The sequence below is a fragment of the Topomyia yanbarensis genome, chromosome 3 (assembly GCF_030247195.1).
Source record: "Topomyia yanbarensis strain Yona2022 chromosome 3, ASM3024719v1, whole genome shotgun sequence".
Classification (NCBI taxonomy): Eukaryota; Metazoa; Arthropoda; class Insecta; order Diptera; family Culicidae; genus Topomyia; species Topomyia yanbarensis.
In genome coordinates this window covers 172970928-172986084 of record NC_080672.1, presented here as the reverse complement: position 1 = coordinate 172986084, position 15157 = coordinate 172970928, and the positions used below count along the sequence as shown (strand labels likewise).

Below are 15157 nucleotides of genomic sequence, written 5' to 3'. Positions count from 1 at the left end.
AGAAAATCGGTTCAGTCATCACCGAAGAACCGATGTGACTTTAATTGTGGAATATGCCCGGAATTCCGGACTTCCGCAATCGTCGATAGTGGACAATATATTCAAAGAATGTTTGATTGGCAATCAATGATCTAGATCTGCGATTAGAAGTAATTTGGTGACCATTTCAATAGTTTTTAGCCTCTGAGGTATTGCAGTTGTACCGATTTATATGGGAAATTCCAGTGCATCCTTACTAAGACCCCTGTAACTCCGGAAGCATAAGTCAGAACCGAATGAAATTCAGCAGCAGTCAATGGTATTACTGTATCTTTCATTTGAAATCAAGTTTGTAAAAATCGATAGAGAATTCGTTGGGGAATGGGTGTGATATTAGCTTAGGAACTTGGCGGGTTCCCCGGGGGCGTCATGAACCGTCATAGGTGGCCAATGTGGTCAAAGCTGCTTTGATTGATGATTAGTGATCCAGAACCGCAAACTAGAGTAATGTTAAATCAATTTTAATATGTTTTACATCATTTGAACATCATGGTGGTACCAGTTTATATGGGAATTTGCTGTGTTACCGCACTCTTCAACCCGTAACTCCGGAACCGGAAGTCGGATCAACTAAAAATTCAATAGCAGCTTATGGGAGCGTTATATCTTTCAGATGAAACTAAGTTTGCGAAAATCGGTTTAGCCATCTCTGAGAAAGAGCAATGCTTGACATCTGTGGCTGGGACACAATCCCTGATACCCTTATTCAGCGGATGTGTCAATCGGTGGAGAAGTGGAACGCAGTCTCGGCTGCTACCATCCAGATTGCCAGTAGGCTACAGGTAATCTGGCGAACCGAGCAACAGACGACGGGCACGGCTAACTAGTGATTGGTTAGCTGGAACGAAAAAGGCCAAGCGCAAAAAAAGGGAGTGAATGGTCTGTTCATGCCGAGGCAGGTTTGGCGCAGCGACTGGCAACCGCGTAAGGGGTAAACCCAGCCACCCCGAAGCAAGACAGAAGAGTGAGTGTATAGGCGTATAAGTGGACTGCCTCATGCCAAGACGGGAGGGTCGTAGCGTAGTATGTTGGGACTTAGCTATCGATGCCTCATGGCGTGGCAGAGGAGTGAAAGGGTGAGCATCCAAGTCAGTCTCACACGGCATGTTAAGGGTGAGCACAAAAGTCAGCCTCACATGGTATGGTAGAGGCTAGCACAAAAGTCAGCCTAGCAAGGAATGAAAAAGGTGAGCACACAAGTCAGCCTCGCATAGTGTTGGTTAGGTGTTCGGATGAGATGGCTAAAACACAATTTTTGTAGCAGCTCGGTTTAATTCAGCTCAACTGCAAATTCAAATACCGTATTAGTAGGTTTGAGTAAAGATTTGAGTAATCATAGTTACACATTATAGTTTTTTGGTCCACCCGCACTACCGATCCTCAACGTAGCAAACTGTGCTGGTGGTACTGTCTAGTTCTAAATTAATGCAATTAATACCAATCGGTAACTGTTTTTAAACGTTAATTGCATACGGATTTGTTGTTCTACAAAAGAAAATAAAGTTTCCGAAATCTAGATTTAAGTTAATTTAATATTTCACGTGCTTTTCCTTCTATTCATTTTCTACTTCTACTTCTTCAAACTACCTGTCTTCTCTCTAATCTTTCACACTAGCAAGGTTTCTTCTCACGCTGGGTTCGCCAGCACCGTCGTCGGAGTCCAATGTTGCCAACAGTTCCCCCTCCCGTAAACCTTGTCCAGAACCAGCTTTCTGGTCAGATTTACCCGAAGACTCCATCTCAATGAGCGCCAATTTCGCCTCTGGTCGCCGATATTCTCCGTTTCGGCCATTATCATCAACTATGAAGACTAGCCTTCCAGGTTCCAAAGGCTTGCTCTCTTCCAATCATTTGGTTCATAGGTTCAGCGAAGGTAGGTACTCTTTTATCCATCGCTTCCATAGGTCATCCGACACGTACTGCGAACGCTTGTAAGTGCTACGAAGGGCATCTGCTAGGTCAGTTGGTACGATGGCTAGATTTTGTAAACCGGATGATCTGCCTCGGATGAAATGGTTCGGTGTGAGGGCTTCAGAATGGGGCGATTCTTCTGGCATATACACCAGCGGTCTGGAGTTGATGATCTATTCGGTTTCTGCGATCACGGTAAGCAAAATCTCGTCATTCATCCGATGATCCGCGTTCAACGCTTGCATAGTTGATTTTGCGGAGCATACCATGCGTTCCCATATGCCCCCCATATGCGGGGCGGAGGGTGGATTGAAACTCCAGCGGATGCGGGCGTTCGTGAACACGTTTGCACATGTAGTGTCATTACGGCTGATCTGCTCTTGTAGTTCCTTATTTGCTCCCTTGAAATTAGTGCCTTCGCAGTACAAACCGTCGAATAGCCATGATGCACGAATCACTATTTAGACGGTGTGCCACCTCCAGGTGGATTGCACGCGTGTTAAGGCACGTGAAAAGCGCCACCCAGCGTTTCTCCACTCGTCTTCCAACCGTGACATCTATCGGTCCGAAGTAATCTAAACCAACGTAGCTGAAAGGTTTACAATACGGTGTAAGTCGCTCGACCGGTCTATTCGCCCACTGACGCGCAATACGTTAAATTCGTCCAGAAATGGCTCGAGGTGATACAAAGCGCTTGACTTCTCTATGGGCAACCATTTTTCTTTGGGAAGCTCTCTATTTCGCTGCAAGGTAGCTATTTCGTCCGCATAGTACTCACTTTGCGCGTGTTTCCATAATATGTGTTCAGCTTTCTCGTATTCGGTCTGTTTCAATGGGACGTGTACTGAATCATGATGCTTCACAACAGATCGCAGCATATACGCCGGTACGTCTATCACCTCAATTGGCATCCGCTGCACCTTACGTCGGCAGTTTGATATAAATCGAATAACACAGCAGGCTGTGCGCAACAGCACATTCCATCGAGAGATACGTGAAACGTCGATCGATGGTTCAGAGATAACAGCGGTATGATACAAATGCGACGTCCTGAGTTCTTCCGTCGTATCCGGCGGTGGTAGAGGTTGAGCAGGCCACAAATCCTCAGGACCGCAAATAACGTAAGGTCCGCAAAAGCAGGGTCCCATCGATTCTAGACAAGGCCCATTTCCCCACTTAGTGAGTAGGTCAGCAATGTTCAGCTTCGTTGGAATCCAGCGCCACTCGTCAAGCTTCGTGTCTTGCAGGATCTCTCCGATGCGAAATGCCGCGAAGGGTTTGTTCTTGCGTTGCTCGGAGCGGATCCACGATAAAACTGTCCTGGAATCCGACCAAATTACACGCTTTGTGACTTTCAGCTCGTGATTCGCACAGACCCTGTTCAGCATACGTGCCCCCAACACCGCCGCGTTGAGCTCCATGCGGGGTATCGATATCTGCTTCAGAGATGCCACTTTCGTTTTGGCCATTACCAGCGCACACTTCGCCCCGTCTTCAGTCACCAGCCGAAAGTATGCGACGCAACCATACGCCTGCTCGCTAGCATCCACGAATACGTGTAGTTGCAGTGAACCGTAAGCTTCAGGTGGTGCACCCTATAGATAGCAGCGAGGAATAGATACTTGCTCAATTTGGGGCAATAACAATCTCCACTGCGTCCATTTTTTGTAGCTTCTGTCGTCGATTTTGTCGTCCCAGTCGTAACCAAGTCGCCAAAGGTCCTGGATGATGATTTTCCCGTGGATTGTAAATAGCGCCAGTAATCCCAATGGGTCGAACAAGCTCATAATGCAGCTGAGAGCGATCCGTTTTGTCGGACGCTCATGTGTAGTGAGATAGGGCATTAAATCGTCACGAATTGTTATCGAGAACCTAAAAACGTCCTCTTTTGGATACCACACTATACCCAATACTCGTTCGGCTCCAGCACTGGTGCTTTGGCGTAGCGCAATTTTCTCGTCGTGCTTAGTTTCTCCCATTTCCCGCATGAATTTCTCGGAATTGGAAACCCAATTGCGAATTACGAAGCCTGCCTTGGAGTGAACATGCCGCACCTGCTTTGCTCGTTCAATAGCTTCTTCCTCGGTCGAAACACTATCTAAATAGTCGTCCACGTAGTGATTACAGACTATCGCTTTGGCGGCTGCAGGAAATAGGTCAGCATGTTGACTCGCATTGAGATTTCTTACATACTGCGCCGACGCTGGCGAGCATGCAGACCCGAACGTAGCCACGTCCATCAGGAACACGTCAGGGGGCGCCGCTGGGTCGGTCCGATACAAAAAGCGTTGTGAATGCTTATCTTCCTTTCTAATCCGCAACTGATGGTACATCTCGCAGATGTCGCCGACGAACGCCACTGGTAACTGACGGAACAGCTGAACTACTGCTGGTAATGACGTTAGCAGATCCGGACCCGCGAGTAACTGTGAGTTGAGCGACACTCCATTTACTTAGGCGGCTGCATCCCACACAAGGCGGACCTTATTTTGCTTTTTGGGATTTAAAACCACATTCAGTGGCAAGTACCAGATTCTAGTGGGATCAGCCTCTCTTAGTTCGGCTTGTGTAGCTACATGTGCGTACTGCTTCTCCTGATAACTTTCGATCTGTTGTTTTACTGCTTGCTCCAAGACTGGATTCTTTTTCAGGCGACGCTCGAGACTGCATAGGCGCTTGAATGCCATCTGATAGTTATCGGGAAGGTGACAGTCAGCGCTCCTCCACAGAAGGCCTGTTTCGAAGCGGTCTCCGATACGGACAGTCGTGTTCTGCAGGATCAGTTTCGCTCGTCGATCTGCTTCTGACTCGAGCATCGGTTCGGCAACAGCTCCAAAATTCTCAGTAGCAAAATATTCCCGCATTTGGTCGTGCAATTGTTGATTTGTTAAGCCACCGTGGGCGCCGAGAAAGCCTCGTGCAGGAGTGACTCGTTTAGGTCCATATATCGTCCAGCCTAAGTATGAGCGCACCGCAATCGGTTTATTTATTTATTTATTTATTTAAAGGCTTTAACCTCATAGGTCATTCGCCTTGCGAGAAAGAAAAAAATATGTTAATTAACATCGCATTATATACATTTACAAGTTTGTTATATAGGTTTTGTTGCTTGGTGTGGTTGATTCCTCAGAGAAGGTCGAAAAGTCCCGCATTCTTGAGAAAAGATAGTAGCACTTCCTCTCGGGCGTGGTCGTTGGCAAGAATTTCTCTAATGGAGTTCGGTAGATTATGGTGCTGTCGGAGGTCGCTGTACTCCGGACAGTTCACTAAGATATGTTCCACCGTGGTTCGGACTCCGCATGTGACACATGTTGGTGGAGGGACACGCGATACGGTGTGGGCATGGGAGACTTTTGTATGCCCAACTCTGAGTCGCGACAGTACTCGTTGTTCTCTTCTGTCGATCCGATCCGTTCAGCGGTCGAGCGAGCCTTTGATGCGCTGGAGGTGTCCGCTATTGCTGCGCCAATGACGCACGAAACTTTCGGCTATCTTTAGCTTCAACTTGCCTAATATATCTGCGGCTGGGACGAGTCTGGTGAGGTGTCGGTGGGCGTGTCTCCCTCTGGCCGCCAAGCGGTCAGCCCTTTCGTTACCGTCGATGCTGCAGTGACCGGGGACCCAGCAGATTGTTGTGAGTGGGTTGTACTCGGCCTCGATAGCCTGGATGAAGGGGTGGCGGGATTTTCCCGACTCGAGGGCGGAGATGACTGACAGAGAATCCGACAACAAGACGACGGGTGTATCTTCCGGTTTCTGGACCATAGCGAGGGCGATAGCTGACGCCTCCGCTGAGAAAACCGAGCATTGTGCTGGTAGGCGAAAGGAGAGTCCTTCCCCTATTCCGCTTACTCCTATACTGACCTCATCGCCAATCTTGGAGCCGTCGGTGAAAATCCGCACGTGATTGCTATACCTGGTAGCCATTAGACGATTGTATTTGGCTCTGGCTTCACTGCCAGCAGCGCCGGCCCTCAGTTCTGCAGACAGACTTGTGTCTAGGTTGGGTCCGCGGACGTGCCAGGTCCGGTCACGAACTCGGTGTAAGCGGGCGATCGGTGGCAGATCCACGTCTGTGTATTCCTGGTGGATCTCGTTAGCTGTCTGTAGCAGGAAGCAGTCCTCTCCGGAGGTTCGTTCTAAAAATGCCAATGCTCTTCTAGCTATGGTGAGTGCAGCCGCCCAACGAAAGGGGAGAATCCCGGCTTCCATGCAGGCCGCCTCAGCAGGCGTGCTGGGTAGCAGACCAGAGGCAGCACGAATTGTTCCGTGGTATAGCGGGCCTAAAATGTTGGTAAGTCCTTCCGTATTGCAACACGTCAGCTCAACCCCGTAGAATATCTTGCTGTGGACTAGGGCCTGGCTAATATTCAATGCGGTGTATCGATTGCAGCGCTTGTGCCGGGAGCAGATTGTTTTAATTAGTCGCAACCGGCTCCGGCAGTCGGCTTTGATACGTTGGAAGTGTGGCGCGAAAGTGAGCCGACGGTCCACGGTTATCCCCAAGATCTTCGGTTCCTTACGGTAAGGAACGACCGCCCCGTCCAGAAGGATCGGCCTCCCTGTTGCAATGTGGTTTTTGTTGCAGCAGTGTGTAATTACGCTTTTTGCGGGTACCATGTTAAAACCGACTGATACTGCCCATCGGCTCACCGCGCTTATGGCAGCTTGAAGTTTTCAACGGGTTCGCCCGATTGTCCTTCCTATGGAGACCAACACGATGTCATCGGCGTAGACGAAAACGTATATTCCAGCCGGCAGGTTGGCGAACAAAGAATTCATGGCCACCAGGAACAATGTTACAGCGAGAACGGATCCCTGGGGGACGCCGTTGGCTTCCGGAAAGGCGTTGGATTGGGCACCCCTATTCCTACGCGGAAGGTACGGTCGGATAGGTAGTCGCTTAGGAAGCGGCCCATTTGTCCGGTGATCCCCCAGTTGGCCAGCTGTTGCAGTACTCCATGACGCCACACGGTATTATATGCCTTCGCAACGTCGAGTATCGCGATGTCGGCGTGCAGGCCGTCGTTTACGGATTGGCGTACCACCTCTCCGAACCTGGCGAGGTGGAGACCGGTTCCTGCTCCACGTTGGAACGCGAACTGGCGATGATCCAGAAGTTTTCGCTCCTCCAGTAGGTCCACCAGCCGTCTGTTGACCATTCGCTCCATCGTCTTGGCAAAGCAGGGGAGTAAACTGATTGGGCGGAAATCATTTGGCGTTCTGCTCCCCTGACATCGCTTTGGGATGGGGATTACTAGGGCTTGTTTCCATGAAGCGGGCATCGGTTCCCCGCTCCAGATGCGGTTAATACTGTCCAAAATCGCCCGCTTGGCTACTGGTGGGGAATGTCGAAGTAGAGGGTAACCAACGTCATCCAATCCGGCAGACTTGCCGTGTACCGATTCTAGTGCCGTACATAGTTCGCTTCCGGTGAAAGGTAGGTTGTATACTTGACCTGAATCAGGTTCGAAACGAACGGGCCTGCTCTCAGCCCTTCGCTTGATTCGCAGGAACGCAGCTGGTAGGGCGGTGTCTGCGGATAGGGAGGCGAAGTGTTTGCCTAGTTCGTTACCGATGGTCGTGGGATCGATCGTCGTACACCCGTTAACGGCGATGGCGTAGCCACTATGCCGCCGCTTTCCGCTTAGAGCGTTAACTCTCCGCCAGAGTTCTGTAGTCGACGAGTCAGGAGATATGCCTTCCAAAAATCTAGACCAGCTGGTGTTTTTTGCCTCCTCTATCGCTTTCCTGGCCTCGTTTCTGGCCTTTCTGAAGTCATCAGCTCGCTGGCTTCGGTGTGGATCGTCCATAGAAGTCTTCTTTACTGTCCGCAGCGCAGTTCGGCGTGCTCTGATGGCTCTCTTGACTTCTGGGCACCACCAGTGCACTGCGTGTCGGGGAGGGTTACCACTTGACCTGGGAATACAGGAAACAGCGGCCTTACTGAATATTTTGGTGAGTTCATCCGGAGTGTATGACTCGTCCCGATTCATAAGGTCGTCGACGATCTCTTCATAGCGCGACCAGTCCGCCTGATCGTAAAACCACCGCCTTCGACGGGTTGTAGCAGGTGGCGTCTGGGCGTACGTAACTTGGATAGGGAAGTGGTCACTGTTGCATGGGTCGGCAAGAACAGTCCACCCGCAACATCCTGCCAGCACTCCCGAGCAGATAGTGACGTCGATGGCGGATTCCGTCTGTCCGCGGATAAATGTTGAACTGCCGTCGTTGAGAACGACCGCGTCGTTGTTTTCGACTACTCCGGCGATGTCGTTTCCTGTCCTATTACACAGACGTGAGCCCCACATCATATGATGCTCATTTACATCTCCCATGATGATGAATGGTGTCTCAACTTGGTCGATGAGACGCTGGAGTTTGCAACCCACGTTCCGAGTTCCGCCAGGAATATATAGGGATATAACGGTGCACTGGATTGGATATTCGATCCTTCGGGCAGCGGCTATTAGTTCGGTATCCAAAGTTATCGGACGGGACGGTATATCGACCCGAATGGCGAGCCCCACCGTCCGGTAGATGTTGTCCCCGCTGGCGGCGTCCCACGAATACCGGTGTCCGAACCACGATGCTGGGTTCGTCTGATCCCGGATGTGTGTCTCCTGCAATGCCAGGCAGATGGGCTGAGTCTTAGCAATAATCATTTGCAGGTCGCCAAGGCATCCTCGCAGTCCATTTGTGTTCCACTGGATGGCCAGTGTCGTTGAATTGATGTTAGAGGCGGTAGACTGTGGGCTAGACGAGGGCTGGTCCAAATCCGCTTCACCATCTTCTCTTCTTATTTCGATTCCGCCGAATGCTTCTTGGTGGATCGGCGAGGTGTTTCCGTAACCTTCGGCGGCATTGTTGGAGATACCTGCGAGGGATATACAAACAGCAGACAGTTCCGGACTGAGTGTATCGTACGAGCTTACCCGGGGAGAGGCCGGGTCTCCCGCACCAGAAGCCGCCGGGTGCGCGTCGCGGATAGGCGGAACTTCCCCGGACAGGGCCGGCACGGGAAAGCGGGCGCTCGTGTTTAGGCCATTTACGTTTTTAGTCGAGCTAGTAGTGTCTTCGGTGAGGGTACCGTTGCTCCCGTATTGGCAAGGATTAGTATGCCACTGCTGTTGGGTAGTAGACTGTTCGCTGAGTGCTTCTGGGCTGTAACCCTTTCTGGCAGTGGTACCTGGGGGCGAAAATTTGCCGGCGGATGGATTTCGATCGGGCTTGAGTTTACAGGTACTTACCCGGGATGTGCCCGGGCCTCCCGCACCAGCAGCCGCCGGGGGAGCATCGCTGCAAGGCGGAACGTCCCCGGTCAGGGCCGGCACGGGGAAGTGGGCGTCACGATTGGTGACTACTGGATTCCTGGATGGTCTAAAACGTACCGGATGCCAAGAGCAACCGGGAACCGGGCTGAGGTCTCGTCGTACTCGTTGCTGTTGGTGAGTAGGAGTTTCCCGGCTGAATGTTCTTCCCGGTGGTCCGCCAGGTGCGGGGATATCGGGAGACCTGAACCGGTTCTCGTTGCAGAGGAGCTGTTCGCTTAATTTTCCTGATACTGGTGTCATTTTTGAGATCAGGCGGGAAGATCGCCTACTCTGGGGCCCGGCAAGATGCGGGGCGCTGGAGGCGGTCGTGGTTCCCGTCGTTTGGGATTGCTGTGTTGGTGGATTTTCAAGATTTCTGTCTGGTTGGCCTGAGATGGATGGTGAATGCGTAAGTTGAATGCTAATGGGGATGTTAAAGGTACTTCCCTGTTGGTGCTCCAATGGTCCTGTGTCAACAGCCGCCGGGGGTGCGTCGGACGTATCCGGAACTTCCCCGGTCAGGGTCGACACAGGCGGGCTTTGTTTTATGTTGCTGTTGAATACGTTGTTTTTTATTGGCATCCCCAGTTGCTATGATCGTTGTAAAGCTAGTCGGACATTACGAAAGACGCTTGGGGCATGGAGTTTTGCGTCGTTTCGGTGTCTGAGATGTTCAAATGTCCGGATAGTGAAGGGCTGTTGTTGCGGGAATTCGCGCGGGTTGTCCGTTGTTGTTTCGGTGGTGCTGGCTCTGTTTTGTTTCCGATAGGGCTTCGGGATTTATCCCCATCGCCTGCTCGGCTACGATTTCTTTGTTGCTTTCGTTCGTCACGAAGTCGGGGGTCTCGCTGTTGTTTCGCGGCTACTACGTTACATTCGGTCGATATCGTGGTGGTCGGGTTTAGTTTGTTGACGTTTCCCTGCTCTACTTTGGGTGAAGTGTTAGCTCTGCTATTTTCTTTCGTTACCTCGGTGAGTTGTTGCTTGGCAATTCTAAGCTGGCGAACGGCCTCCGCTAGGTGGTGTTTGAGGTTTGATATCTCTTCGTCCCGATCATCTTTTGGCGGATTGCTCTTTTCGCCCTTTGGCCTAATGAGCTCCGCCTTCAGTCTAGCGATAGTGGAATCTTTCTCGTTGTCTTTCGATTCCGTGCCTTTCTGGGTTTGTTCAGCGTAACTTGGTCCTTTGCGCTTTTGTGTTATTAGAGCTCTTGCTTCGGGGAAGGAAAGGTTTAGGGAAACTTTCGCTTTAATGATGGCTACCTCTTCCATGTATTTGGGGCACTCTTTTGCTCTTGTTGAGTGCTCTCCGCTGCAGTTTATACACTTTGAGACTTGGGTGCATGGGTTATCTTTGGCTGATGGGTGGCTCAGGCTGCAGTTCAAGCAAGTTTCCTTGTTGAGGCACACCCTAGTGCCATGCCCGAATTTGCCACAGCGGTAGCACAGCATGGGGGACGGGTAGTAGGGCCGGATGCTAGTGAGTACCAATCCGAGGTAAATGTACTCGGGGAGGGTTGAGCCACTAAACGATATCACCTCCAGAGGAGTGTTGCTCACTACTCCTTCGTGCAGCTTGGTGATCCTACGCACTGCTGCGAGTCCTTGACCTTTCAGCTCGTCAAGAAGTTCTTCGTTGCTCATGTCTTTGGTATCGATATCGTAAACGACACCATGAGTAATGTTGAGGGTGGGGTGAGAAACCACCTCAACTTTTTGCCCGTCGATCAGCTCGTTCAAACTCATCAGAGCGTGCTTATGCTATATGCTTTTTTCGATGTCGTCCTTAAGACATAGCGGGTCCCTCTACCTTCTTTTGTGGCCGAAACCACCTTTGTCGGATCGCATCCTAACGCACGTTGTACCGATTTCAAAATCGTGAACGGGTTAGTCGTCAGTCGGGCATCGAAATCACCATCCAATGATTTTGCTCGCAGTAGCAGAGTCTGCTTGTCGATTATATCGCCAGAGTTTAAGTACCCTGGCAAAGTCCGACTCAAAGATGGGCCGCTGCTCCCCGGGGTGGAGAGAGGGGGAGGTTCCCCCATTAGGTGGGTTTTTTATGGGTTGTCAGGTGGGCGGAGGTTGGCTTTTTCAAAATGCACCTTCTACACTGCACTACACTACCGCCGGCATCTATGGAGCCAATTACACTATTTCGGTTTGAATTCGCGCGCGCACGTGCAACTGTTCAAACCAATGCTCGTGGTGGAGGCGGACGATTGACCACGGTTTGCACCTTTTGATTTGATGGAGACGCGCTATCGCTCAACTCCTTCGGAGTCTGTGCTCCTGGTAACGGTGGGAAAGTCGATTTTGAATTTTCGGCTTAAAATTCGAGTAGCCTTCGCACTGATGATACACGGCACTTCACACTCGCGTAACGGACCGGGCCGAAACCAGTTGGTATACTAACCGGGAGGCTGAGCCCGAACTTCGGAAACTATATGGGTGGCGTGGACCGGGCGAAAGTTTGGGTTTATTAAACGCGGAGCTTGTGTTGAGAACAACTATCGGCTCCGAGTGAGTGAACCTAACTCACCGCAATCGGTTCATCCACTCCCCCTATCCACGATTCTAAAGGTGCAAACAGGTAAATATTATTGAGCCCAATCAGCAGGCGTGGTTCTTCCCCGACTTGTTCTTCTACGCAAAGTCCACGAAGATGCTGATACTGGTCTATCACCTCCTTGAAGTTAACCGTCTGTTGTGGTAAATAAAGCTTTTTTACTGTGTGTGCATCGGCTAGATCGAGCAAACGCCCTTCAGTGCCTCCTTGAATCTTCAATGACAAGCACTGCGAAGCTGGTTCTTGACGAACGATGTTGCCCGTCCATTTTAGGGTTAATGGTTGTGGTTTACCGACTGCACCGAGCTCACGCACCAAGCTGTCTTCGATCAATGTCATGTCTGAACCCTCGTCCAGGTATGCACAGGTAGTTACTGATTTCGACCCGATGTGTATCGTTACCGGAACTATTCTGAAGATGACTGTAAGTTTAGAGGCGAGATGCGCATGGTGCTGGCCCGCGCTGCTCTTAGCTGGCATCGCAGAGCTCGGTAGGTTGGTATTGCTATATACTTCACGATGAGCCAACGGATGGTGATGATAACGGCAACTACCTACGTTACAAGTAATTTTAAACTTACACCAGCCTTCGTGCTCGTTTAGGCATCGTTCACACAGCCTCCAATTTTGTATAGCCGCGAGCCGTTGTTGCGATTTCATACGACGAAACTCATCGCAATTTCGAATGCAGTGGCCATCTTTCTCACATATGCGACATACGGGGAAGGGCTTCGATGTACTAGGCGATGTTCCTTTCTGATCTAGAAAATGGGTATGAACAAATGCTCGCTCTCTTGCCCGTGGCTTTTCCGTTCGACTGTAGCTTGGTAACCTGGACTCAACGACAAGGGTAACCTCACTTGCTTCATTGACAATGATTGAAATGAACTCGGCGAATGTACGGAGTGTCACTTTCTCAGAGAAACTTTTATACTGTACCCATTCTCGTTTCGTAGGCGCCGGAAGTTTGTCTACCATTTCCTGGATCAAGGAAGGATTGACTAGATGATCCTTAGAAACTGCAGCCTCCAAATGATCGCACAATTCCTGTACGGCCATTCCGAACGGAATAAACGTATCGAGCTTGTCGGCTCTTGGCGGGTCTGTTCGTCTGACCTTCTGCTGCAGCGAATAAATGAGTTGCTCCGGACGACCATAAAGCATTCGAAGTGTAACTATTACCTGAGGCACTCCAGCTGGCAGCAGCAGTCTACTGCGAACTGATTCTAAAGCTGGTCCTTTAAGGCATTCCTGCAGCCTGATAAGGTTCTCTACCTCGGTGAAACCACAAGCTTCTGTTGAATTGACGAAGCTGCTGTAGAATAGTGGCCACTCCTCTGATTTGCCACTAAATACTGGGAGTTTTTTGGACAGCACTTGGCGTGCCGATCGTTGAACTCTTGTTGGCCCCCGTTCGAATCGAGACCCTGTCTCCGTTCGCTTCTCTCATAGCGAAGCGTCGTCGCCCTCGTGTGAAGAGACAGTGCTCTCTACTTCTCCATCAGAATTGGACTCAGGTGGGTCAGTATTTAGAGTCAGTGGTTTTATCTGCGGGGGGCGCTTAGGGGTTTCTCCATCAGTCATAAATGACGGCCGAACTTTTGGTACTGCTCCGAGCTTCGATTTTATTTCCATGTCAGGAAGTGTTTTCTCTAGCCTATAATCGCTAGCTGCATGGTATTCATGAGCATCTAACGATAGAGAAGAACTGCGACGCTCGAATTCTTTCCGTAGCTCGTTCTGTCGCCTACGATACTCCTCCTGTTCTGTCAGCCGCTTCTCAAGGATCGCACGTTCCTGAACTAACTTCAATTCGTTCAGTTCCTTCTCCTGTTGCAGTTGCCTCTCCGCCAGAATCCGCTCACATTCGATCTGCCTTTTGCGGATTGCCTTGGCGATTGCCAACTCTTCCTCTTCCTGGGCCATTTTTTGCTCCAACCGAAGTAATGCGAATTGCATGCGGGACTCAACCGTCGCGGACTCATTTGCGGATGGTTTTCCGTCATCTACGACAGCCATTTTGCTTGTTGGGAAACTTCCTCTCTTTCCCTGCGGTATGGTGGACATATGGCCCTCGACGGAGGTCGATTGATCGGTGGCATCCGGCGGTTGGAAGGAAACGTTCTTGGGAGGCGTATTAGGATCGGGTTTCCCTGCCTTCTTCGCCATTTGGTCCTTCTTAGCCGCACATTTTTCACATTGGAAAGGCCTTTCCTCTACTCAGGGGGACTCACCCACACATTCAAAGTGGAACCAAGCCTGGCAGTCATCGCAACTGACCATTTCCTCGGTGTCCGAACCATCGCACTTGTTGCATTCACCTTCCGGCATCCTGGTTGAGGTTATAATTTTTGAGTTTGTTGTAGCAGCTCGGTTTAATTCAGCTCAACTGCAAATTCAAATACCGTAGGTTTGAGTAAAGATTTGAGTAATCATAGTTACACATTATAGTTTTTTGGTCCACCCGCACTACCGATCCTCAACGTAGCAAACTGTGCTGGTGGTACTGTCTAGCTCTAAATTAATGCAATTAATACCAATCGGTAACTGTTTTTAAACGTTAATTGCATACTTACGGATTTGTTGTTCTACAAAAGAAAATAAAGTTTCCGAAATCTAGATTTAAGTTAATTTAATATTTCACGTGCTAATAGCGTCCTTTTCCTTCTATTCATATTCTACTTCTACTTCTTCAAACTACCTGTCTTCTCTCTAATCTTTCACACTAGCAAGGTTTCTTCTCACGCTGGGTTCGCCAGCACCGTCGTCGGAGTCCAGTGTTGCCAACACATGGTATGTCAGAAGTGGGGCCTAAGAAAAATGTCCCACATGGGATGCCAGGGGGAGTGACAGAAGTATAATAGAGTGGCACGATCGAGAGTGAATCAGGTGATAGGGTGAGCACCCAAGTCAGCCTCACATGGTATGGGTGGGGCGAGCACAAAAATAAGCCTAGCAAGGAATGAGTAAGGTGAGCACACAAGTCAGCCTCGCAAGGTACGAAAAAGGTGAGCACAAAAGTTAGCCTCATGTGGGAGTGTTTGAGAGTGAATCAAAGTGCGATTGAGAGAGCACCCAAGTAAGCCTCATACAGGATGTATGAACGCGTGAGTGAGAGTGAATGAGTACATTTAGTACAGCCATCCCCCCAGAAGTAATACCGAGAGGTAGTTCCTGGGAGGAATGATGGCGGAGCCCAATGGAGTTTAGTCGGTATTAATGGCAGCGTCACCATTCGAGCCCGACACGCCCCCAGTGCACCCCGTGTGGTAGATTGGACCCTACCAATAGCACGTGTACTGGGCTAGGACGTAAAGGTCTTCTCT

General features: G+C 50.2%; 1 protein-coding gene across 1 annotated transcript; it reads right to left on the bottom strand.

The window, feature by feature from the left end:
• Positions 1-9871: 9871 nt before the first annotated feature.
• On the bottom strand, positions 9872-11008 carry LOC131687389 (uncharacterized). The gene has a single exon (XM_058971472.1). It carries the CDS (start codon positions 11006-11008, stop codon positions 9872-9874), a length of 1137 nt encoding a protein of 378 aa, XP_058827455.1.
• Positions 11009-15157: the final 4149 nt, after the last annotated feature.

What these genes read in the sequence shown, in the direction of transcription:
- LOC131687389 (XM_058971472.1), bottom strand. Translation starts at nt 11,008, where the DNA reads ATGAGTTTGAACGAGCTGATCGACGGGCAAAAAGTTGAGGTGGTTTCT.